We start from the raw sequence: 26,869 nt of genomic DNA, 5'->3' as shown, positions 1-26,869 counted from the left end.
GGAGAAGGAAATGGCAACCCACTCCAGTATTCTTGCCTGGAGAATCCCATGGATGGAGGGGCTCCAGTCCATGGGGTCGCAAAGAGTTGGACACGACTGAGTGACTTCACTTTCACTTTCAAAGTTGTTTCAATGAGACAGCTGTGATGTTAGAGGTCTTCAAAGGCACAAGAACACAGGAGTGGTGTAGCAGGAAAAAAGCACAGAAACAGTTTGGGTTTTTTCTAATTCCTAGTTCTATTATTTTTTGAATTTGGATCTGGAACAATTTATTTATTCTTCCTGAAGCTAAATTTCATCATGTGTAAGATATAAATATATCTTTCACAGAGTTACTGTGAAATATCTATCTATATCATTAATATTATATATTATTTAACATGAACAGCATCTGAGACAATATATTGTAAGGAGTAAGGCATCTCACAAGTTATTTATTAGGAAATAGTACAACTGAAGTAAGGAAAGCACCTAGGTTCAAACACTAGCTTATAGCTATATGATCTTGGCAAATTTTTTTAAAGCACTGAGCCTAATTTCCTTATCTCTACAAATAGGAATAACATCTAGGGCTTATAAATATTAAATGAGATGATATATTTAAAAATCTCTAGCACAGTGCTTGGGATAGAATAGAGACTTATGCACATTACCTCATAAAGATGGCCAGATGGACGAGCAGATCAAGTAATATTAACAGGTACACTCTGCACAAGCACAATAGGGCTAGGAAATTTTTATCTGTATTTTCCATTTAATGCCAAAGACACTTGAAAAGGTAAGTGCTGATATTATAATATGGCAATTTTGTATTAGTTTTATAGATTCCATAGTATCCATTTAGAATCTATAGGGTTCATTGCTGAGCACTTGTGCACATAGTCCTGATAGAGGCACATAACTTAAAATCCTCTTAATTTAAAATTCAAGTACATGCAAACTATTCAAGAGAAATAAATACTAACCAAGTGACAAAAGGTTGAGTTAGGGTTAGGGAGCTATAAAAGCACATAACTCAAGTTACTTATAATACTATGGAGACTGAACATATGTAAAATGAATAAGGACTATAAATGTATTTCAATGCATAGCAATTTAAGCTGTGTATTAAAGATTAAAGGAATAAACTACATATAGAGAATTTAGCTAGAAAAAGCTTCTTGATAAATGTGAGTGTTGGTAATAAGTAGGGGAAAAAATGAAAGAGATGGAGCAGGGGAAAGAAGGTAGAAGACAAGCTAAGTGGTGGACAAAGGCAGAGGCAGAGAGGGATAAAGCAGGAGGATCAATTAAAGCAGATGTAGAGTTCATACAGGTTAAAAGCTCTCTAACAAAGTTATCTAACAGCAAAGTGGCTGCTGTGGAGATCCCATTACTGAAAGTATTCAGTCGGATTCTGGTTGATTACCCTCAGTACAAGAGACCTTAGAAGGAATCACCGTCCTGGAAGATATTCTGGGTCCCTTACTGTACTGTAAGTTCCTGAGGAGCCAGCCTGCAATGACAGTCACTGAAGACAGGAAAGGAGGCAGAGGACCTAGTTTGAGTCCCAGATCCTCCACTCATTGATCATAACCCCAAGTAAGTCAGCCTCTCAGTTTTTCATCTATAAATGAGGAACTGGAAATGTCTGTTCAGCCTGGAACTCTTTCAGGCCCTAAGAGTTTTCAATCAGCCAAAGATGTACCTGGCCTTAGTACATGGCCAAACTGTGTAAGGAAGAGCTAATTGCTGAGAAGAAAAAAAATCAAAACCCTATATTTTAGGCAAAATAATAATCTTAAAAAAAATCTGCAGCATGCCTAACTCCTATAGGTCAAGTACTGTACTGCTTATGGGGAGGGCTGACACTAGTTACCCTATCCAGTCATACTGCAAATCCTGGGCTTCTGTTTTCTGTCAATGGTTTTAATTAGCTCAGTGTCAAAGTTTTGTTTATGCTCCACAACAACTCTCAAGTTTTGGAGAGAGTTGGAGCCTACAATCAGAAAACAGAATCAATTCATAAGCTATACAATAGGTCAACTCAATTATTAATGAGTGGCAGTATGGTGCAACACAAGGGCTGTGGACCAGATGGCATAGGCTTAAATCATGTCCTCCCACTTCACAAGTTTAGGCAAGTAATTTACTTCACTAGTTTAAACAAGTAGTTTCTTTGTGTGCCTTAGTTTCCTCATCTGTAAAATAAGTAAGAAAACAGTACCTCATTTATTAGCTTTGTTATAAGGATTAAATGTGTTAATCTTCATATAGTGCTTTGAATGATGGGCATGTAGTATTTAATAACAGCTTTATTAATACATAATTTATCTATCATAAATTTACCCTGTTAAAGTATACAGCTCACTGATTCTTAGTATATTCACACTTGTGCAACCATCATCACTGTTTAATTTTAAAACATTTTCATCACCCTCAAGAAAACCCCAATACCCATTAGCAGTAACTCCCCATTCCCCTCTCTCCCTAGCCCCTGGGAAACCAAAGATCTACTTTCTGTTATTACAGATCTGCCTACTTTAGAAATTTCATATGAATGGAATTGTACATTATGTGGCCTTTTGTGTCTTCCTTCTTTTACTTAGCATAATATGCTCAAGGTTCATCCATGTTATAAGCACGTATGGCTATAATACATTCCATTTATCAGTTCACAAAGTGATAGACATTTGGTTTGGTTCCATTTTTTGGCTATTATGAATAATACTGCTGTGAATATTCAAGTACACAGTTTTCTGTGGACACATATCTTCATTTCTTTTTTGTAGATACCTAGAAGTGCAACTGTTGGGTCATATAGTAACTCTGTTTAATCCTTTGAGGACCTCCTAGATTATTTTCCAAAGTGGCCGCACCATTTTATATGCAATAATCTATCAGTAATGTATGAGCATTATGATTTCTCCACATCCCTGTCAACACTTATTATCTGACTTTTTTGATTTTAGCCATACCAGTGAGTATAAACTGATATCTCATTGTAGTTTTGATTTTCATTTCCCTGATGGTTAATGATGTTGAGCATCACGTGTTGATTGGCTATGTGTATATCTTCTTTGGAAAAATGTATATTTAGATTCTTTGCCCATTTTAAAATTCATTTGTTTTTTTATTATTGAGTTCTTTATATATCCTAGATACAAGTCTCTTATCAGATATATGATTTGCAAATACTATCTCCCATTCTGTGAGCTGTCTTTTCACTTTCTTGATAATATAAGCACAAAAGTTAACTTTGATGAAGTCTAATGTATTGATTTTTCTTTGGTTGCTTATGCTTTTGGTGTCCTATCTAAGAATCCACTGCCAAATGCAGGTCATGAAGACTTACCCTACGTTCCTGTTAAGAGTTTTATGGTTTTAGATCTTACATTTGGGTCTGATCTATCTTGAGTTAAATTTTGCACATGGTGTGAAGTAAAGATTCAATGCATTCTTTTATATGTGGCTAAGTTTCTCAGTGCCATTTGTTAAAATATTATTCTTTCCCCACTGAATGGTCTTGGCACCCTTGTCAAAAATCTGTTGATCACAGACACACTGGTTATTTCTGGACTCTCAATACTATTCCACTGATCTACATCTATATCTATATGCAGGTTTTTTCTAGTAAATACATACAACAAGATCCACAGTTGGTTGAAACTACAGATGTAGAACCGTGGATATGAAAGACCAACTATAAAGTTATACATGGGTTTTCGACTGCTCAGGGAATTGGCACCCTAAACCTTGAGCTGCTTAAAGGTCAACCATATGTATGTTTATCTATCCTTGTGTCAGTACACACTGTCTTGATTATTGTTGCCTTGTAATAAGTTTTGATGTTGGGAGTTGTAAGTTCTCTAGGTCTGTTCCTTTCAAGATTGTTTTGGCTCTTCTGCATCCCCTGCAATTCCATATGAATCTCAGAACAGGCTTGTCAATTTGTACAAAGAAGCCACCCAGAATTCTAAGAGGTATCTCATTAAATCTACAGATCAAAATGAGAAGTTAGTGCCATCTGAGCATAAGTCTTCTAATCTATGAACATGGGATGTTTTCTCATTTCTTTACATCTTAATTTCTTTTTAAATCTTATTTATTTGCATTTGGCTGTGGTGGGTCTTCGTTGCTACTTGGGCTTTTCTCTAGTTGTGGGGAGCGGGGCCCATTCTCCAGCTGTGAGGCATAGGCCTCTCATTGCGTTGGTTTCTCTTGGTGTGGAACACGGGCTCTAGGGCACTCTGGTCCCAGTAGTTGCAGTGTGCAGGGCTCAGTAGTTGTGGCTCCTGGGCTCCAGAGCACAGGCTCAGTAGTTGTGGTGCACAGGCTTAGTTGCTCCACAGCATGTGGGGTCTTCCCAGATCAGGGATCAAACCTGTGTCTCCTGCATTGATTAGCAGGCGGATTCTTTACCACTGGGCCACCAGGGAAGCCCTTAGATCTTCTTTAGTTTCTTTCAATAGCATTTTTTAGTCTTCTACAAAATGGAATTATTTTCCGAGTCATTTCCTTAGTTGTTGTTCTAGGACTTATATAGCTTATATATGTATATATCTCAACAGAATTTAGCTTCAATTTACATTAATTCCAGTGAGGTTTAGAAACATTGCTTCTATATGATGCTGTCCCTTTCCCCTCTTTGGTGGCATTATTGTTATACATATCAAAAATGATTACTTGATATATAATTTTGTCTTTTGAAGTCACTGAGGAGAAAGGACAGCTGGTATATACTTACAGCTTTTGTTATTTTGGCCTTCTTAATCATAATTTTTGGTTCTTTTGCTTTGTTCTTGAGGATCAAAGTTATTATCTAGAGTCACTTCCTTAGTGCAGTACAGCTTTGTTCTCATCAGCCTTTGTGCTATTTCTGACAAACATATTATGTTTCTGTATGTTACTAGCTGAACAATATATTATAGACATATTGTTTTATACAACTGTTTTTAAAATCATTTAAAAGAACAGGAGAAGAAACATGCATTTCTATTATCTTTTATAATTACATAATTACCTTTACTAGTTCTCTTTTGTTTCTTTGTGTGGATTCAAATCACTGTTTGAGGTAACTTGCTTTCTGTTTGAAGAACTTTTAGTATTTCTTGCAAGGTGGGTCTTGAACAAATTCATTTTTTCGTTTATCTAAAAATGTTTTTATCTCCCTTGCTATGTTAAAAGATAGCTCTGTTGGATATAAGATTCTTGGTCAAGGTTTTTTCTTTGAGCTCTTTGAATACATTATTCCACTGCCACAGGCTTACATTTCTGATGAGGAGTCAGCTGTGTATCTCACTGAGACTACTTTGTAAGTGATGATCCATTTTTCTTTTGCTACTTTCGTAATTTTCTCATTGTGTTTGAGTTTTAGCATTTTTATTGTGATGTGTCTATGGATCTTTTTGAGGTTATTCTACTCAGACATTACTGAGCTTCCTGGATATGTAAGTTGTTTTCCAATAAGTTTAGGAAGTTTTTAGACATTTCTTCAAATATTTTTTCTTCCCTTTTCTCTCTCCTCTCCTTCTGGTACTCCAATTAGTTGATACATTAACATCATCTCATATTTCTCTGAGGCACTCATTTTCATTATTCTTTTTTCTCTGTTCTTTACCTTGTATACAATATTAACTTATCTTCATATTTGCTCATTCTTTCTTCTGACAGTTTGAACCCAACATTGGGCCTCTTAAGTGATCTTTTTCCCATTATTGTACTTTTCACTTCCAAAATTTCCATTTAGTTCTTCTTTTTCTTTTTAATCATTTCTATCTTTGCATTGATATTCTTCATTTGTTGTGGTGTCCTCAAACTTTGTATTACTTCTTTAATTAAGGTTTCCTTTACTTTCCTGAATTTTTTTTTTTTTTTTTTGGCCACACCACACAGCATGCAGAACTTCCCCAAACCAGGGATCAAACCCAAGCCCCCTGAAGTGAAAGCACAGAGTCTTAACCACTGGACCACCAAGGAAGTCCTTTCTGAATATATTTATAATGAATATATTGAAGTCTGTCTGTTAAACCCACCCTCTGGTTGTTCTCACAGGCAGTTTCCACTGCCTGCTTTTCCCCCAGTGTGTAGGTCATTCCTTCCTGTTTCTTCACATGGCTTTGTTTTGTTTTGGTTCTTTTTGAAGCTGGACATTTTAGATAATACATCAACACTGGGTATTGCCTATGCCATCCAAGATTTGCTATTGTTATTTTCTTATTTTCTCAGTGACTGGATGAATTATTTTAGTTGAGTATATTTTCCTCCTCCTCCCTGCAGATGTAGCTCCTCATGGGACTCACCCTTTTGTATGCTACAGTCATCCTGGGGTGACAGTGGCTTTGGCAGGCCTCTCTTTGACTTTCTCTTCCCTGACCACACCCAGCTGTTAAGCTCCACTAACTGCAGAATGATTGATCTATTGTCTTAACAATGTCCTGGGGCATAAATTGCTCTACAGACTGAACCAATTTATTAGGGCTCCTTTGAAGAGATAGTTCCTGAGGTAAGTATTTAAGATTTGTTCTGATTACAGGAAGGCTCCTCCCAGCTGTCTTTCCTGCTTCCTTTCTAGCAAACTAGCTAGACTTCTGGTTAGCCCTATAACTCCAATCAATATGTCAGTCTCCTCCCAACTCCTCCTTTCACCACAACCCATACCTTCAGGCAGGAACTTCACACTATTGCAAAAAGTTGGTCTCGCTGGGGAGAGATTCAGAGCTTACTGTTATAAGGTCTGCTTGTTTCTCTTGGCAAAATTCCTGGACCTTGGTTCTGATGCTGAGGGCAGAGACAACAGCATACTTCTTTCTAGGTGACACCTCCTTGAGAGTTCAACTGGAGGAGACAGGGGAGTAGAAGGCCCAAAACTCCTCAATTTGCCTTCCAAGGTGGAATCTCTTTGTCCCACCAGCCAGGGCAAGGGCAGTTGGTGCCCCAATATTCTCAATGTTGCCTTACTCAAGGTAGAGCCCATGACCCACGAGTGGAGACTGGGTGAAAGAAGAGACCCCATCTCTCAGCTATAACTCACCCAGAATTTTGTCTCAGTGACATGTGGCTGGGCAGGATGAGAAATGTTGACCTTACCCCTGTCCCTACTGGTTAGTTAGCCTTCCAACTGAGGACTGAGGAAAGTAAGAGCTCTGATCTTGGCTCTATCATTTTGCTGTTGTTCAGTCACTAAGTCATGCCCAACTCTTTGCAACCCCATGGACTGCAGCACTCCAGGCTTCCCTGTCCTTCACCATCTCCCAGAGCTTGCTCAAACTCGTGTCCATCCAGTCAGTGATGACATCCAACCATCTCATCTCATTCTCTGTCATTCCCTTCTCCTCCTGCCCTCAATCTTTCCCAGCATCAGTCTTTTCCAATGAGTCAGCACTTCGCATCAGGTGGCCAAAGTATTGGAGCTTCAGCATTATTCTTCCAATGAATATTCAGGGTTAATTTCCTTTAGGATTAACTGGTTTGATCTCCCTGCTGTCTAAGGGACTCTCAAGAGTCTTCTCCAGCACAACTGGAAAGCATCAGTTCCTAGATGTTCAGCCTTCTTTATGATCCAACTCTCACATCCATACATGACTACTGGAAAAACGATAGCTTTGACTATACAGACCTTTGTTGGCAAAGTGATGTCTGTTTTTTAATAAGCTGTCTAGGTTGTTCATAGCTTTTCTTCCAAGGAACAAATGTCTTTTAATTTCATGGCTGCAGTCACCATCCACAGTGAGTTTGGAAGCCAAGAAAATAAAATCCGCCACTGTCTCCACTTTGTCCCCATCTATTTGCCATGAAGTGATGGACCAGATGCCATGATCTTACTTTTTTGAATGCTGTTTTAAGCCAGCTTTTTCACTCTCCTCTTTCATCCTCATCAAGAGGCTCTTTACTTCTTTGCTTTCTGCCATTAGAGTGATATTATCTGCTTACCTGAGATTGTTGATATTTCTCCCAGCAATCTTGATTTTAGCTCATGATTCATCTGGCTCTGCATTTTGCATGATGTACTCTGCATAGAAGTTAAATTAGCAGAGTGACAATACACAGCCTTGACATACTCCTTTCCCAATTTTGAACCAATCTCTATATCTATGTCTGGTTCTAACTGTTGCTTCTTGACCTGCAAACAGGTTTCTGAGGAAGCAGGTATGGTGGTCTGGTATTCCCATCTCTTGAAGAATTTTCCACAGTTTGTTGTGATCCACAGAGTCAAAGGCTTTAGCATAGTCAATGAAGCAGAATTATAACATTTAGAAAATATTATAAAAAAATTTTATAAAAAAAAAATTTTATAGATGTTTTTCTGGAATTCCCTTGCTTTTTCTATGATCCAAGGGATGTTGGCAATTTGATCTCAGTTTGGAGGAGGGTTTCCATCTCACTCCACTGAGAGTGGGAAGAAAGGGAGCAGGTCTCAGTTCAAATACCACAGACTTTCACTTTTCTGACTTTCAGTATATTTTCCTGAATAAGTGTGTCTTCATTGACTGCATGCTTTTAGGACTATTTCCAGAGAATTTAAATGGCTGTTGTTGTTGTTGTTTTTTAAGTAACCAGCTTCATTAAGGAGCAGGTTCATAAAGCTCTCACACTGTCATGGCCAGAAGCAGAACTTCTTGCTGAGTTTTTTATATGAGAAAAAGAATCTGAAACGCTAAAGTACAATCAGAGATACTACTCTTACCATTCCCAGGCAGAAAGTGATCCATACAGAGATCACGTATGAACTGTCACATCTAAGGCTTACTAAATCAGAAGGCTGTTCTGTTCTTTCTTCCTATATTTAGTCCTTCAATACCTTCGCAACACATCTAAAATAAAAAATGGAGTCTGAAGTGAAGTCTAAAGTATTTTACTTCTGAACTACTGTGAGGCATTCATCCTGGCCTATGATATAATTCAGCCCTTCTGGTCAAGTTTTATGCCAGATTCAGCTGGATAGAAACTTTAAAAATAAAAGTTTTAGAATGCATTTGGTAATATGTGTGTTTTAAAGAAATCAAGATGTTAAAAATGATTATCTTTAAAGTTATTGGTTTCTAAATGAGAACGGAATCATATATCAAAGTATTCCCCAAAGTGAAGACATCAAATAAAATTTGAGTCAAATCTGCAAGACACACAAAGCTTATTTTGTTTTAGTGAAAATTGGAATTTAACAATTTCAAATGACTATACTAAATGTAAAAGGCTTTTAGAACAAGCATTCATGCCTCAAGCTATCCCTAAGCATGGATTCACAGTATACGACTGATGGTTCTATCTTGGCACATTTTCCCTGGGGGACTCTAATATGGAAAATTACCCATTCATTTTCTATAGTCCACAATGACAACCCTCAGTATGCATCTGTAGCTGAGAAATGCCAAACCAAACACCATAGGAAAATAGCCAACTTAGGAACCAAGGCCTAACACAGGACCTGGCACACAGGAATTACTGAAAAAATATTTGTGGACTACAGAGATCTCTACTAATATGCCAAGTACATCCAACTTTGTGGAAAAAAGAAGAAATATTTCAAATGGTAGAATGGACTTTTGTGTTCAAATAAATTTATTTCACTCCATAAACCAGCTCCACAAGGAATACTATCTCCAAATCTAATAATTATGTTCCCCAAAAAACAGTATGTAAGATAATCACAAAGGGCCAATTTTAGAGAGAATAAATGATTAAAAAATATATTGGTCTTTGCTTACATCTTGAATAACATAATCTGAAAGAATATATTACCACATACATTATCATCATATTCTTATATCTGATCTACCGTAATGAAAAAGTTTAAATATAGAAAAATGAAAATATCATCCACAATAATAATACAAAGCCACTATTTAGTGAATTTCCTTGTAGACTTTTTCTTTGTATACTTTTTATTAGTTTTGCATGGTTGTGATCACACTGTATGAATATTTCTGTAGTCTGCATTTTCAGTAAACAACAGTATGAAAAGTGCTTGAGAATCTGCTGCCTACTTAAGAAAATATCAAACTCAAAACCAAACCATATGTACAAGTCATAAGAATTCTGGTCTCCACTCAATCTCCAATCCCCTTTATTCATTTAATGGGTATGTATTGTAGGTGCCTATTTTGTGCCACATGCAGTGCCAAGGACTGAAAGTACAAAGAAAAGTAAGCTAGAATTTTTGTCCTCAAAGAGTTCTCAACTCAATAACTACCCTATACCTTCACAAATATATGAACTTACCTATGTCAGTTTGAAGTTAATTAAATAAATGCTTGAAACTAACTATTTTTAACTTGCTTCTTTTGAGGAAAATAACTAAATACCTAAAAGTTTATCTCAGACAACAACTGAAGTTTTCTGCATTTGATATGGTTGTCTTCTTATGGGTGAAAGGGCTGCAATTCTTTTGATCATTTTACGATAGGTATTTTTCAATATTTATTGCAATTAGTTCTCTTTATTGGCTTTGAGATCAGCTCTGCTTTAGAAACCAATATAAGAGTTTTCATTTCCTTAAGGTGTAAAATTTCACATTATTCATCATACCTTCCTCCATTGTACATATTTGCATGATACATTTGTTTATGTGCTGGTATATAGTCATAGCCATCTATTTAGGTAGAGAAGATGTAAAGTAAATGCTTCAGTAAGCACAGGTGTTTATACCCAAATATATCATGAGCCACATGCACCTGGAACTATTTGCATTCTATGCACAAACATCAGAAATGTGTCTGTCTTTACTTCTCTGAAAAAATTTAAGCATTCCTAGTTGGTAATTTCCTTTGATATTTTCCGATTTAAGTCTAAAGTCTAGTTGCCTAAATGGTGTCTCAAGGTATAAGAGATAAAACAAGGTACTAAGTCATAATTTCAAACCTTCTGAAATATACCTCAAGTGATAATGAGTGGGAGCCATGCGGCACTAAGCAGTGAAGGAGCTGCACATAATAGCAAGAAACTCTGTTCTCTGCTTGAGGCTCCACCACTTACTAGTGATGTGAATGTTAACAAGTGGTCATTAACATGAGCCTCAGTTTTCTTATTCATAAAATTGGTATGGTGATATTCTCTCCATACTTCTAACATTACTATTTTACTACTGAAAAGCAAATCTTTATAAAAATGAAAATGCTACACAAATGTTAGGAATTAGGTCTAAGGATCATTACTTTATAACCAATTCCTAGAAAGTTCACATAATCAACTTTTATTTTTTGAAAGGCTCTGTTCCCTTACATCTACTTATTGGTTGTCATAAGGTTTTACATAAAAGAGGTGTGTTTTTCAGAGCAACAGCACCTGTAGTTTATGGAAAGGGGTGATGCTGTTACCAACAAGCTGGTAGAAAGCTCCAGAGACATGTTTTGGAAAGAGAAAAAGAGAACTAGAGCAGGAAAGCAAATTGGATGGTAATTTGAGTTCCTCCTATTTTAAGATCGGGTTTAATGTGGAGACATGCCTATTATTCCATATCTCTCTACACCAAGAACTTAAAAAGCTGTTAGGATACAGATCCTTTAGAGAAGTCCAATAATTTTGATTTCAAAGTCTTTATGGGCCTTAGGCATGAAAGAGTCACTAATGGTTTTAACCTTTGGAGACCGAAATAGTTTTGTTTGCCAATGTTTTTACGTTAATGAAGATTACCTAGCTAGGTCCCTAATGACATTTGTTTATATCAGACTTCCCAGGAAGCAGCAATCTATACACTAAACCAAAAATAACACCAGTACAGTAGTTATGGTCAACAAAAATCAAAAAGGCAGTAAAAGACAATACCTTGAAAATGTTAAGTTTTGCTACTACCCTACAGGAAATAAACATGCTTTACTAGCAACTGTGTGGGAATTTTTCTTCCCTTAACTGAAAGCCATATGGAGGGAGGGAAATCTGTCTTTATGCACTTACTTTGACCAGTGAAAGCACTGTCAAAGATTCTAGTGTCAGATCCACAAGGTACCACAAATCTATGGATATAGTATGGATTCTCCTAACTAAACTAAACAGGAGCTGCCTTTCTAGCCTGAATACCTAAAAAATGTATATATTCTTTTTTTAACACCTGGCTTCTTTTTTCTTCTCATTTGCCCATCTCTCCCATTAGCACATAATAGTCTCTCTCCTCCCTCTCCCTCTCTCTTTTACCACAGTACAGTATTCCATTATGCAAATCTCTATAAATTTCTACAAATATTCCCCAATTCCTGGAGGCTTTATTGTTTCCAATCATCTGCTATTATGTACAATGCTTCAATGAGTAACTCTGCTTACTTTATTTCAATCTATCCACAGAATAGATCTAAAAGTGACATTGCTTGGTCAAAGGGCAAAATGCATCTGTAATTTTGGTAGATATAACTAGCTTCTATTCCACAGGGACTTGTGTTATTTTCTACTCCCACCAAGTGAGTAAGGCACTTAGTTCCTGAAGACCGTTTATCAAAATGCACATGCCTGGATTCCATCCCCCAAATTCTGACTCAGTAGACAGTGATGGGGCCTGAGCAGGCCTGTTGAAAAAGCTCCCCAAACAGCACATCCCTGGCTGAGAATCCTGTTCTAAAAGGCATTCTAGTCTTGTTTACATTGTTTAAATGCAAAAGAAAATCAGAGTAAATCTTTAACTTCCAAAGTTTATACTCCTTGTCACTCATTCAATAAAACTTTTCGAGTACCTATTCTGTGCTGGGCATTCTAGATGCCGAGGATATAAAGATAAATATTATTATAGCATCTGTCTTCAGGGAGTTCACAGAGTCTAACACACACACACACATATATGTAATTAAGAAACAAAGAATAAGCATAGGATTAGAGATTTACATAAAATTTTATAGGAATACTGAAAAGGGGCATTTCACCCTAATAGGAACGCCAGAGGAGGTTTCCTGAAGAAGAAGCTCCTAGAGCTGAGTAGGAATTAAACAGGTGAAAGGGTGAAGAAATATACAAGAGGGCATTCCAGGCAGAAAACAACACATGCAAAGATAGGAATTAGGAAACAGAAGGGATGTGTATGTGTATGTAACTGGAAACATTTCATGTTGCTAGAGCATAAATTACAAGGGACAGAAGTAAGCAACAGGCTGCAAAAGTAGGCAAACTTCAGATCACTGAGCATCGAGGTCATGATAAGAAGCTTGAACTTTATCCTATAGACAAAGAAAGTCACTCAAGGGTTTCAAGGTTGGGAGTGACACAATCACATTGTTGTTATAGAATTATGGACAATGGACTGGAAGGGCACATAACTGGAAAAAGAATGAACAGTTAGGAAACTGGTACAGTAGTCCAGACGAAGGTATGAACAAGGGCTAGGATTAAAGAGGGAATATATGGAGAAATCTTAAGAGGCAAAATGAGCAGGATGTCAACATTAAATATGGGGGTAGACGTGAAGAGAGGGATGATTTCAAGGTATGATCAAACCATTACCAGCAAAGCACTGGACTTAAGCTATTTTTCCAGCAGCAATCATGGGTTTACACCGATTCAGTCATGCTCTCTCACCTGGTCTTACTGTTTGTAAGGCCAAGGATAGAAGTACAGGGCTCAGGAAACACTTAGACAGAACTGATGAGCTTCTCCTTGAACATCATGTTCTAATCAACTAAGTAAAGCAACCACAAGCTACCCCAACAGGCCAATGTGACATTTCATGATCTGATCTCTGATGCACCCTCTCTTATAATAACTCCTCTAGTGATGAGCCTCTTGATCCCATTTTCCTCTTTACCCGTGAAGTCAGTGACCAAGACGATTGCTGGCTACAAAAAAAGCTGCCAGCACAGAGAACAATATGTGGTTGAGGCACAGCAGCATCAATAACTGTTTCCCCAAAACTTAACCCAAAGCCGAGCTTGGCTTTACAATATTAGCAATTAGCAATTTTTGGCAGCCTGCAATCCTGCCACCAAACAAAGCCAATCTCTGGAGAGGAGAAGATATGGGGGAGGGTCCCCTCTGAACCCTTCCCATTCCCTTGATTTATGCAAGTGTAACGATCCTATGCGGATGGAGCAGGAGAGTGTTGTGTGTAATTTATACTAAACCTGGCACTTGCCTTTCTTCTCCGAGTTCCTAAAAGCCAAACTCAAGGGAAACTGAAAACTAAACCATCAGATGAAATCAAGTCCACTGTTATAAAGCCATGAATGAAAATACATACAGACACACACACCACACAAAGTAAGACCAAGGCTTACCTTTCTTTTATCTTCATCTGTTGATTCAAATTTGAAAGTAGCCCTATGCTGAAGAGGGAAAAAAGGGAAACAATGTCATTTTAAATATACAGATTTTTCATTTTGGCTGTGTTTAAAAATATCTGATGTCTACAAAAAAATTTGTCTTCCCAAATCACCTCAATATTCTTACTCAAGAAAAAGAGACGTAAGCAAATAACTATAAAGCAGTACAAAAAGACTAAAGCAAAAATATATACATAAAAGAACAGAGTTCCGAGCCACAGACTGCCCAGGGAAATCGGGAATGCTTTGCATAGAGTATAGAGCATTTGAGCTGGACCTTGAGGGATGAATAGGAGTTTGCCAGGAGGCAAATGAAAGCATTCTAGGGATGGAAACAAAGGCTGATGTGTGAAATGGTATGATATATTTGTGAAATAAGCAGCTCTGTTGGAATGAAACACAGGACACATGTTAGAGGATGACAGGAGAGTAGAGAGAGATAAGAATGGGAAAATAGACTGGAGAGAGATTTGGAAGGATCTTCCAGTGTTGCCGAGGAGCTTGTACTGTATCATACACAATCAGAAATCATCAGAGAATCGTAGATAGGGAAGGAAAGGACTTCTGTAAGAATGAGAGTTTGAACCATGGTTCCACCACTTATTAGTTCAGCAAGTAACAAATTGTAACTGTATTTCCCATGTGAAAAGAGGGGTGCCTACTTCACAAAGCTGCTGTGAGGGGTAAAACAGCTAAGGTATATAATGTACCATCTGAATGCCCGGCACATAGTAAACACTCAGTTAGCATTAGGATGATTACCATTAGGATGATAATGATGATGGTGCCAATGATATTGAGAAAAAAATAACTGAAAGAAAAAGGAGGGTCACGATTCTCCTGAAATGATTGGCAACACTACTTTTTCTCTGTCGCTGAAATAGAGAATGGAGTAAGTTGTCCACTGTCAGAGAGTGGCAGTACCCCAAAAATAGAGCATAAAGTTCCTCATTCTCTTCTCAAGTTTTATTCAGGAGAGCCAAGTGTGCTTAAGAATCCTCTAAGTTTTCCTTTTAAAAAAAACCTTTACTGAACATGTCTCTGCCTTTCCTTAGTATTTCTCATTGGCAACACTGACAAACATTTATTGGCAACCCATCAGGAGTTAAGTACAGTAAGTACTAAAGATATTATCATTACAGGTGGTTCTGCATTGACAGCTTTGTAGAAGAAGTGATTTTTGAAATTCAATGAGATTGAGAAATGTTGACAGACAAGCAGTTCTGAAGTACAAAATGGTCAGAGGGAAGACTTAGAGGTAATAGAGAAGGGCCATTTGAGGAAACCTAAAGAGAAGCTGCCTCACATATGGTTTTCAAAACAATTAAAATGGATGTCAGATGGTGAGGGCTTGGATTTAAAAATTTATACCTGAACTGACATAAAGGTGACAGGCCACCAGGGGAAAGACTGTGAAGGAGGTGTAAACAGTAGCTTATTCTGGAAGAATATTTTGAGCAGTAGCCTACAGATCAGATCAAAGGAGAACAAGGCTGAGGACATAAAGCTCTCCGAGAAATGGGCTTCAGTAATCCACGTGTAATATTCCTGGAGGCAGTATAAATTGACATCATCTTCAAAAACAAAAGTGATTTGGCAATACATAATAGCAATCATAAGAATATTCATATCCTTTGACCCAGAATGTCTACTCCTGGAAATTTATCCTAATGAAATCATCCAGAGGAGAGAAAAATTATATTCACTGCAGTGTTATCAAATGTTACGAAAGAAAAAAAGAGACAACCTGAATATCTAACAACAGGAGACTGATTAAGTAAATTACTGTGCATTCATCTGAAACATTAACATACTGCAGTTTTTTTAAAGATGGCTAAAAAGTTCTGTAACAACATGGGAAATTATTTTATGACAATAACTGTAAAAATAGTAAAATATCAAATTGTATGTCTATGATGACAGAACCTATATCAATGTATGGATGGATGCATTCAAACAAAGGCTTGAGTGTTAAAAATGCAAAAATAAAAACTATACAGGTTTGGTGGAATTTCCGGTGGTTCCTTTGAAAAAACTTGTTGGTATATTGTTTTGATTATTAAAAGAAAAAAAATTAACAGGTAAATGAGAAGGGGACGACAGAGGATGAGATGGCTGGATGGCATCACCGACTCGATGGACATGGGTTTGGGTGGACTTAGGGAGTTGGTGATGGACAGGGAGGCCTGGTGTGCTGCAGTTCATGGGGTCGCAAAGAGTCAGACATGACTGAGCGACTGAACTGAATTAATGAACAAACAAGAAAAGGAAGGAAGAACAAAAGCTTTAACAGGTTTAGTAAAAACTAACACTGAATAGAAGATAAAGAATCAGTAGATTGTTCTGTTGGTTATAAACTGAAGGGTAGTAAAGGTTCACTACAAATGAAAATACATAATTGCATTTAGAACCAAGAAAGCTTAATTTTTGCCATCATATGTGAAATATTAATTCCATACTTTATCTAGAATAAATGTACCTAGTTGCCAATATAATGGTCCTCCTAAACTTTTTTTTTTGCATTTGTGGTAAGGAAACAGAAAAAGAAATCATCTTTTAGAAAGACTCTCACTAAGTTATGAAAATATTTTTTAAAAGGTTTCTACAGAAAATTAAATCTTTTAAGGTGATAATTTAGAATAGTACCAAGTACTAATTTTTCTTTTTCTTTTTAAATGTAAAGTTGATCCTGTGATAAAACTACAGTATTAAAAAAGAAAGAAAAGAAGGGAAGAAGGAAGGGAGGAAGAAAAGCTTTCAAAAGCCCTGTCCAACTAGCATGAGGACTTAACTTAATTAGCAAATATACTGGTGTTGTGAGGCAATAAATTGAATTTAGAATATGCCAATCTATTGAGAAACTCAGACCCCTAAGGTTGTTTGGATTCAAAGATGCTGACTTCTCTAAGGCAGGCTTCTCTTACCCAACTTAGATCATATCTAACCTATTCTGTACCGGGCTTCCCTGGTGGCTCACACAGGAAAGAGTCTGCCTGCAGTGCAGGAGACCTGGGTTCAAATCCTGGGTTGGGAAGATCCCCTAGAGGAAGGCATGGCAATCCACTCCTGTATTCTTGCCTGGAGAAAACCCACGGACAGAGGAGCCTGGTGGGCTGCAGTCCATGGGGTCGAAATGCGTCGGACATGACTGAGCAACTAAGCACAGCACACCACAACTCTTGTTCTCTCCCCTTTTTAAGGCTGAAAGGGAAGGGAAGGAGATCCAGTATTTCTGGCTGCAAATGCCTTTCTAGAACTGCTGGCCAACAGTCAACCACTTTACCTTCTTTATATGCTTAATTTCCAGATGAACAGGAGCAACAAGTCAAATATGAACTGAAGAGTAAAACTTTAGAGACCAAGTAAGTTAGTAACAGCTCAGTAACACATCCAGCTCTTGAGGACTCCCCCCAACAGTTTCACATCCCATGAACAGGCTAGGATCAATAGTCAGAAAGCACTGGTTTGAGTTCAGTCCCACTGTTTACTGAAAGTGTGACCTTGGTCAAGTGATTCAACTTTACTACCTGTCAAGAGTTTCCTTATCTTTGTGTATAGCACCTTGCACATTGCAGGTGTTCAATAAGTAGACACTACTGTTGTTACTGCACAGTCTATGGTGAGGCATCCAGCCGAATACTGATCCACTAGACAGCTAGGATTTATTTCATAGACTTCCAAAGATATACTCAAACAGTACCAATGCAAAGGAATCAACCTAACTGGAGTGGTGTCTACTTGTGTGTGTGTGTGTTGTGCTGTGTTTTACAAACAGAGATTATTTCTTGAACCAAACTCCAGTAACTGAGATTATATAATCCAATCTGGAAATAAGAACATGTATAACAAAGGAACAGCCCACTACACATGTTCCTCATCAAAAATCTGTAGAATGAACCCAAAGAGTCAGAACTCAACCTCAAAGTGTAAAACAAAATGTCCTCTTACATGGTCCAGGATGTTTATACACCCTATTCAAATGTGGAGGCTGTATTCCTAGAACTGTCTCCAAATTAGGTCCCTATCAATTGGATTCTTCTAGCACATAAACACACCTCACTACTATCAGTGCTGTTTTCCTCTCTTATGAGGTCATCTCAGAGACCTACCTACCTGTCTGTATCTTAAGTAACTTTTACCTTTCATTTGGCCATAAACTTGTCATACTTACATAATGGAATTCTGTTGGAGCTTGCCAAGAGGTAACCATATGCCCAGGTGGCCGCTATGGCCTCAAACCACCTCTCTAGTTATCATCATAGTTGATGATGATGCTACACCAGTTTCTTCTCCTATTAATTCAGAGTATTGGACCCAATGATCTTTGAGGTTCCCTCTAGTCCAAATACCCTGGATTCAAGGAACTAAGATACTTTTATGCACCTCAAGGCCCCAGATCACTGTTTTTTGTTGATAATCATAATGAAGCCAACCAATATCTCTACTAAATCTGTTAGAAGCACAAGATACATAGCACTCAATACATGCTAACAGATGAACTGAGAGGAGAGGAGACGGGCAACCACTCTTCCTATTTTTAAAAAATACTTTCCTACACTGAGTCAATCTGCATTATGCCCTTGAGAAACAGGCAAATTTCCTTTTCTCTGGGATAGATAGATCTTCCTTCTCCCCAAGATAACAAGATCAGTGAATAAAGGAAGGAGGCTTGAAAATCAGAATCTCCTTAACACAGTAGAAATTAGATGTTACCTGGAGCCAGACAAGTAAATGTTGCTCTAAACATGGTACAAAGTATTTCACCAGCCATTAAAAAGTGCCAAGCGTCAAGGAAAAAGAAAAACTGAAGTATATTCTCTATTTTTTTTTTTTAATCAGGCTACGTCAACTCTATGCACAACGTTAATCCCTGACTTTTTTTGTTTAGAACTAACAGCTATGGGTTTTTCTTCAGTGCCAGGCGCTGTTCTGATTTATACATATAACTTATTTAATCCTGACAACAATGTATGATGCAGGTACTGTTATTATCCGTGTTTGGCAGATGAGGGAACTGAGGGACAGTAAAGTCAAGTACCTTGTTCTACATCACACAGATGGTAAATTGGGGATCAGAGTTCAGGCAATTTGGCTCCAGAACCTGTGCTCTGGCCACAGGACCTCTTGAGAATGTTGATCATTAGGGAATGCCTCCTAGATGCCTTGTACAGTATTTGGCATTATACATCAGTTAATTTAGACCTCATAATAACTTAGGTGATGGGACCCTATGTTACAGATAAGGAAACTGAGACTCAGGCTTAAAATAACTTATCCATAGTCATGAAGCTAATAAATGGCAGATTTGAAGCAAGATTTATCTGATTCCAAATTCAACCTTCTTTCCACAATACTTGAGCCTCTTTTTGAGAACAACAAACTAATCATTCTGTCTCTACATCATTCATTTCCCTTCTTGGTTAGACTCTTTAATGCCTCATAATCACTTCATTCTAAACATTTCTCATCCACTTTTCCAGATAAAGAAAAAGAGGCACATGGTAGACCCAGGCACATTTTTAGAATTTCAGATTCCATTTCCCATAGAGTGGGACAATTAATTTGACCTCCTCATTCTTATTGCCAGACCACTGCAATCATACTTCCCCTTCTTCTTCATCTGCCTCTAATGTCTCTTCCCTTGAGGGGCAAAGCCCACTGTCAACATGAAACGCAGCTATTTTCTTTGTTCTCTGGATCTACTGTAATCAGCATTAAACACGAAGGCTCTTTTCTGAAGGAGTTGGCCGACCCAGTTCACATCAAGCCACAGCATTCTCAAGGCTGGCCCCCAGAATACCACCCCAAAACTATACACATTGGGCATTACAACTTTAAAACCATTCCCAATGTGAAAGTTCAGAACCTAAGCTCTGATAGCACCTGGCCAGGAGTAGTAAATGAAACTAACCTGGAGGGAGATCAAGGAGAGGAAGAGATAAACTGAAGGAAGCAAATCTGGAGTTCTAATTACTTTAGTCATGAAGAGAAGGAGAAATATTGAAGGAGGTGATAAGATCCAGGTAGTTTTTTCCTCCTCCCTTCCCACAGAAGAAAGTTTCTATTTACTGCTGGATATCTGGGATATAATAAGTGCTAAATAAACACTAGGTGATTCAACATAACAGCCAAGTTTTCTGTTGCATTTTGTTCTTTTGAAAATCTGTTTGTAGCTGCCTCAAGTCTTTTTTGGAAAGCAATTATAAATCAAGTTGCATGAATATACAGTTGGGCCTCCATATCTGCAGGTTCCACATCCATGAATTCAGTCAACCATGGATCAAAAGTATTTGAAAGAAAAACAAAACAAAACAAAACTGGAGAAAGTTCCAAAAAGCAAAAGTTGAATTAATGGGCAACTAGTTACATAGTATTTACATTGTATTTACAATTATTTACATAGCATTTACATGGTATTATTAGCAATCCAGAGATGATTCAAAGTATAAGGGAGGATGTGTATAGGTTATTCCCAGGTGGTGCTAGTGGTAAAGAATTTGCCTGCCAATGCAAGAGACACAAGAGATGCAGGTTCGATCCCTGGGTCAGAAAGATCCTCTGGAGTAGGAAATGGCAACCTACTTCAGTTTTCTTGCCTGGAAAGCTCCAGGGGCAGAGAAGTTCCATGGGTGGGCTACAGTCCTTGGGGCTGCAACGAGTTGGACATGACTGAGAGACTGAGCACACAAGCACACATGCCATTTTATGGGCTTCTCAGGTGGCTCAATGGTAAAGAATCTGCCTGCCAATGCCGAAGATGCGGGTTCAATCCCTGTTTCGGGAAGATCCCCTGGAGAAGAAAATGGCACCCTACCCCAGTATTTGTGCCTGGAAAATCCCATGGACAGAAGAGCCTGGTGGGTTATAATCCATGGGGTCACAAAAGAGTTGGACATGACTTAGCAACTAAGCAACAACGACATGCCATTTTATATAAGGGACTTGAGCATCCATGAATTTTGGTATCCATGAGGGAGGGAAAGGGTCCTGGAAGGAATCCCCGGCAGATACCAAGGGACAACCGTAATCTCCACAATATGTACACCTGTGCATTAAATGAATTTCTCCTAAGTTAAGCAGATATGCAACAATAAAGCATATCAGAGACTGAAGAAGCTAAGATATGAATATAACTGAATCCATGCAGCCTCCCAAAGAAAGCAGCATAGTACTGTAAAAGAGCAATCAGAAAACCCAGATTCAAACCTCAGCCCCATCTCTCAATGACTGTGTAGACTTAGGGCAACAACATTCAAAATTTTCTCATTTGTGAAACGGGGAATACCATCACCTTCCTCATAGGATTGTTGAGAAGATCAAACGGGAGTGAAGTTGCCTGATTTTTGGATATTCTCCACATAGGGCAAAAATGGCATACTGGCAGCTCCATAATGCAAAGCATATGTTAGTGCAGTGGTGGGCACATAGCAAACACAGGAGAAATTATGAATGGAAGCAAATGAAAGGAAGGAAGATGTTATATCTAGGATGTGACATGGTGATGGGTGTGTTTTCACAGAGGTCAGTCATTTCTATAAAGTAGTCTTCTAAATGGAAGAATAAAGGTGTGGTACGTCACATTTAGAAGTGAGCTTGTACAATTCCTGGAAGGAAAAGTAGTGGAGAGCTAACGGTTCTTGAAGAGACATTCAGAGAAGTGACTGGGATATAAAAGAAGATACCTTTTTAGTGTAGAGTTGTAAAGTGGAAAGAATAATGAATGGTTTGAAGACCTAGGTTGGAATCCCCGCTCAGAAGTATGACCTTGGGCAAGTTACTTAACCGATCTAGAATCTCAATTGCAAAACGCAGACAAAACCTCACAGGACGGCTGTCAAGATTAAATAAGATAAAGGATGGGAAAGCTGATAATGAGATACAAATAACAGGTATTATTTGGAGTTAGTCTCCTCCCAGGTACAACACAGTAGGTCCACGACCTTGGCGCGATTTCACTTCCTCGTGCCTCTGTTTTCTCATCTAGGAAATGGGAAGGATGATACTATCTGTTCTACAAACATTTTTGAGAACCAAGTTAGACCATATATGAGACATCATGCCTTGAAAACTGTACAGTGCTGTACGTCTATAAAGAACTGCCATCGTGGCCGATACGTCTTAAGCATGTCAAAGGCCGTGTTTATGCAAAGAAACACGTATTTTTTATGCTATGCAGGTGAGGAAGCCTCGCGTGCATTTCTGCATCCAAGAGTGGGGCACAGGGGACAGACGGACATTCACGGATTCCGGGGGTGTGACTTGCACGCTTGGGAAGAGGACCGTGGGACAAGCTGCTGGGCCTGAATCAGAGTGGTGGGCGCCAGGGTGGGGGCAGGGGGGATACAGGATGCATGGATGGAAAAGGCTGGGGGCACAAACACGCATGCCCAAGCCGGAAACGTTTTCGGGGGAGAGCAATGCGCATCCCCAGCGTGAGAGGGGGTTGGGAGGGATGCGATATGCAAGCCCGGGGGGGCGGCCCAAGGGTGCTATACCGCACGCCCGGGGCCAGGGCTCTTTACCTTATCGCTGTAATCCCTCAGGACCCGCTCGATAGCCCCCGCCTCGCCGGCCCGGACGATGTAGAGGGCGCGCTCCTCGTCCATGGCCGCAGGTGCGGGGGAGCCGCGGCCGCTCTGCGCGCCCAAGCCGCTGCCTCCAGGTAAACGCCTCGCGCCCCCGCTCGCTCGCTTCTTCCCAGCTTCCTTCCTTCCCTCCTTCCCTCCCTCCCTCTGCCTCCAGTCCGCCAGCCTCCGCCCGGGCAGGCCCGACGTCACCGCCCCTCAACTTTCACCCCGCGACGTCACCGGTCCCCCAGCAACCGGCGCCTCGCCGCCACCCCTGACAAGGCCCAGTACTCGGTAGAGGCCTGGCGGACGGCCTGACGCGGGGGTCAGGCCCGAGACCCTGCTTGCTCCCCTGCCTCTCCCTCCCTCGGAGAAGAGCCCAGCCTTTTAAGTGGGCTTTCACAGACGGAGCTGTTCTTCTCTTCTGACCCTCCTCTATGAATCATTCTCCTCAGCTGACGAGAGCGACCCGGCTCTCCCCCGCCCCTATAAGAACCACCAGCTGAATGGACTACAATTCCCTGCGTGCGACGGGGTCATACCACTCTTCCATCTAATCTACTGAAGTGCCGAATGGCATGTCGGGACTCGTAGTCATCCAGCGGGAAAGACTTCCCCCCAAAGGCATGCTGGGAACTGTGGTCCTGCAAAGGCCGGAAACGGGAGTCCAGCGGCCGCCCGAGGCCAGCGGCTCGGAGACCGTTACGGGGAGGGTCCAAGCGTCGGCTCTGCCTCCTTTTTGTTCCTTACCAAGCTGACTGTCCTGCTCGAGCCCTGGCTGGTCGGACTGGTTGACAGCCGCGGAAACTGGCACCCCTTGGTTGGAACTGTCATGCACCGTTTTAATTCCGTCTTTTCTCGTTTAGCGGTTTCGGTCTCTTTGAAATTCTTTCCTTCCTTCCTTGTTTGCGGTCATGCTATGTATTCAGCTACAATAATGTGGGAAATGGTAGACAGCTCTCGGATAAAAGGGGACTCGGTGGGGGGTTTTGCCTTCATAATAATAATAGTAGCCGCCATGTATCGCGTGTTAGGGACTCAAGACTCAGTGTTAGGTGATTTCTCGCGGCACTGAGATTTTTGTGGAACCATAGGAATCCGAATAGATTAAGTAATTTGTCCAAAGTTACATAGCCAGTAAGTAGGGAATTCGATATTTGTATCTACGTCTTTCCCCAAAGGCAGCTCCTCTACGACCGCTAGTAAGTGTAATAATCTGGATATACTAGTAATGGTAATGATGATGGTGATGGTGGAATCTCACATTTGCTAAGTGTTCGCTACATGCAGACATTCTGTCACATACTTTACCTATGTAATCTCAGTTTCTCGCAAACCAAGTCAACAAATATTAGAGAACCTATGCTGTGCCAGACACTGTTCAATACAGTCCAGTACAGTTCAATGTGTCTACAGTGGACCCAAAATGAGCTTATGGAGTTTCCATTTTAGCCGTTTACCTTATACTCAGTTGCTTCAGTCGTATCCGACTCTTGGTGACCCTATGAACTGTATAGCCCACCAGGCTTCTCTGTCCATGGAATATTCCAGGAAATGATACTGGAGTGAGGTGCCATGCCCTCCTCCAGGGGACCTACACCACCCAGGGATCAAATCCACATCTCCTGCCTCTCCTGCATTGCAGGCAAATTCTTTACTGCTGAGCCACTGGGGAAGCCCTAAGCTTGTGAGGGAGGTACTATTCTTATTTTAAGATGAGGAATCTGAGTCTTGAAGAGGTTAATAGATCAATTTATTGAGATGGTAGAATTTGAAAACTGAATTTGAACTAGCATCCTATCTATGCTCTTTCTACTCTCCCAAACTATTTGCTAGAGTGTGGATGAATCCTCTAAGTAACTTTCAGTTTTCCATTCCAAGCTACCTTTACCAGAATCATCTTCCATGCCAGCCCTGCTTACCTCTCCCTCTTGAGCTGTGCTGAAGAATTAGAAGGGGCAAAAATTTATTCATCTAATAATTATTGAGTTTCTTCTATGTGTCAGATGTTGTGCTAGGCTCTGAGAACTTAGAAATAACAAGTATGGAATCGGAGCTCATGGAGCTTTTGGTCTTTCAGTGGATCATACATTTCATGCAGCAAACCTTTATTGAGCATATTTGTTGAGCCAGATATTGGGGTTAAGTGCTGTGTCCCTAATAAAGTCAGAAAGATTTTGGTCTGTCTCTTTAAAAAGCACCTTCTTAGGCCATGGTTTAGTAAGCTATATTCCTCATTTAATAGTAATATCTTGCAGTTATTTTTAATTGTTTACAAAGCATTCTACTGTACACCATCTCAGTGGATCATTGAGCGAGGTATTCCCATTTACATATAGGAAATCAGGCTCGGATTAGTTAAATAACACCAACTGAGACTCAAACTGAGAACTGTAACATAAAATATTTGGTTGCCTACTCTCTGTCCAGTACTGTACTACATGGTTTTTGGGTAACCATATATTTATTTTTGGAGCAATGGCTCCTGGACAGGATACTAGCTAACATAAAGTATCTGAGTAGAGACATTTATTTTAAAGAGGGTCTTATACACATGTGTTTGAAATGTCTGTTTACCAGAAATAGGCTTATGTTTTTAGGCTTCAGCCCTCTACTTCTAAAAAGAGATTTTAAAAATGTGAAACCACATGAATTAATGGCTTGGGAAATTGCACTTTAGTAATTTTAATTAAGCACTAATATTCTGATTTTATAAATCAAAAGGATCTTTGACTCTAATTCAAGTCATCCTTTGACCACTGACGAGACTCTGGTCCCAGAAAAATTAAGTGACTTGTCCAAAGTCAATAGTTAAAAGCAGACTCTGGGACTAGAGCCTAGACTAGCTAAATTCTGGATCACTACATCACTTTACCTCCCTGAATATTTAGGTATGTGATACTTTCAGTGACTAGAGTTTCTAGTTCAGCAGTAACTCCAGTTCCTGTTGATTCTTGCCTGGCTTGGTGCCAAGGAATTAGGACTTAGAGTCTGGGTAATCAAAGCAACAAATATTTATTCACAAGTCACTGCTCTAAGATATAATAATATAATTCTGTATTTATGTTTGGATAGTGCTGTACTGTTCTCAGAATATCTCCACATAGATCATCTGACTTAATCCTTGTAATAGCTGGAAAATGCAAGGTCAGTAGGACAGCCACTATCTTCCTTTTTATAAAGAAAAGGGAAGTTCAGTGTATGGATTAGCTTGCTCATGAGCAATAAGTGCTCATAAGTGGTATAGTTAAGGGCTAGAAATGCTCTGGGCTCTGATAGCATAAAATGTTATGACCGTATGGGTCAGGGCCAATGGAAAACCCTGCAAATAGATACTAGTCATTTGTTTTGGACTTTGATATATCCTGTGCTGGCATTTCCTCTGCCATAACAATGGACTGGTCGGAATGTGCCTAATTAAAGGTCTTATAGAAGTACCTGGCGGTAACAGCTTTTAGAATCCGAGTCTTTCACATGTAATATTTTTTATACATTTTCTTTAGAAGAAATTTAAACTAAACAGCTTGGCCTACTCACTATAGCTCCAGAATTGGACTTCAGAGAATTTCACTAATTCAAGATACAAAGTGTCACTCAACAAGCACCACGCCACCATGTGAGGCTACTCTCTCAACGTCATCTGGTGTCCTCAACTGTAAAATAAAGGAACTGATCCAGATAGAGTCTTGGTTCTCTCTCAGTTCTAACATTCTATGATCTAAGGACAACAAAAGCATATTTGAACATGCTCATTCTTTAGACCAATTTATTAATGAGAGTGAAGTTTTATACATATAAATATGTGCAAATCAAATTACAATATGATGTATGCAAATCATGACTTGGGCATACCTGCAAGGATTCTGATTTAGTTGATCTGTGGTGAGGCCTGGGCACTGGTAGTTTTAAAAGCTTCCTGGTTGATTCAAATGAACAGCCAGGGTTGAGAATCAATCACTGGACCAATATTCTGATAGAATAGCAACCACTAAACGAATATCATTTTTTTGTAGGCTAACAAACTTATAAGCATGTGACTCATTAATTAGTCTTTGAGAAATCAGAATAATCTAGGAGGTTAAAAGTTACCTT

The 26,869-nt window shown here is 39.2% G+C and overlaps 1 protein-coding gene across 9 annotated transcripts in view; it reads right to left on the bottom strand.

Annotated features, from left to right (window-relative positions):
• Positions 1 to 26,448, bottom strand: part of RIC8B (RIC8 guanine nucleotide exchange factor B) — a 105,439-nt gene extending 78,991 nt beyond the window's left edge. For 5 of the 9 annotated variants that reach the window (XR_014082325.1, XR_014082326.1, XM_081591319.1 and 2 more), the window contains exons 1-2: positions 22,733 to 22,944; positions 14,166 to 14,213 (exon numbers count right to left, since the gene is read on the bottom strand). Coding sequence is in view for 6 of the 9 variants with exons in the window: in XM_081591319.1 (XP_081447445.1) it covers positions 14,166 to 14,213; positions 22,733 to 22,816 (132 nt within the window). In the remaining 3 variants the exon portion in view is untranslated. Of the gene's footprint in view, positions 1 to 14,165; positions 14,214 to 22,732; positions 22,945 to 26,314 lie in introns of those variants that run through there. The other 4 variants (XM_081591318.1, XM_081591322.1, XR_014082327.1 and 1 more) reach the window with 3 other exon arrangements.
• Between the last annotated feature and the right edge of the window lie 421 nt (positions 26,449 to 26,869).

The sequence above is a fragment of the Giraffa tippelskirchi genome, chromosome 4 (assembly GCF_054371585.1).
Source record: "Giraffa tippelskirchi isolate mGirTip1 chromosome 4, T2T-mGirTip1v1.2.pri, whole genome shotgun sequence".
In the NCBI taxonomy this organism is placed as follows: domain Eukaryota; kingdom Metazoa; phylum Chordata; class Mammalia; order Artiodactyla; family Giraffidae; genus Giraffa; species Giraffa tippelskirchi.
Note: the sequence above shows the minus strand (reverse complement) of the source record. Positions and strands in the feature narration are given on the sequence as shown.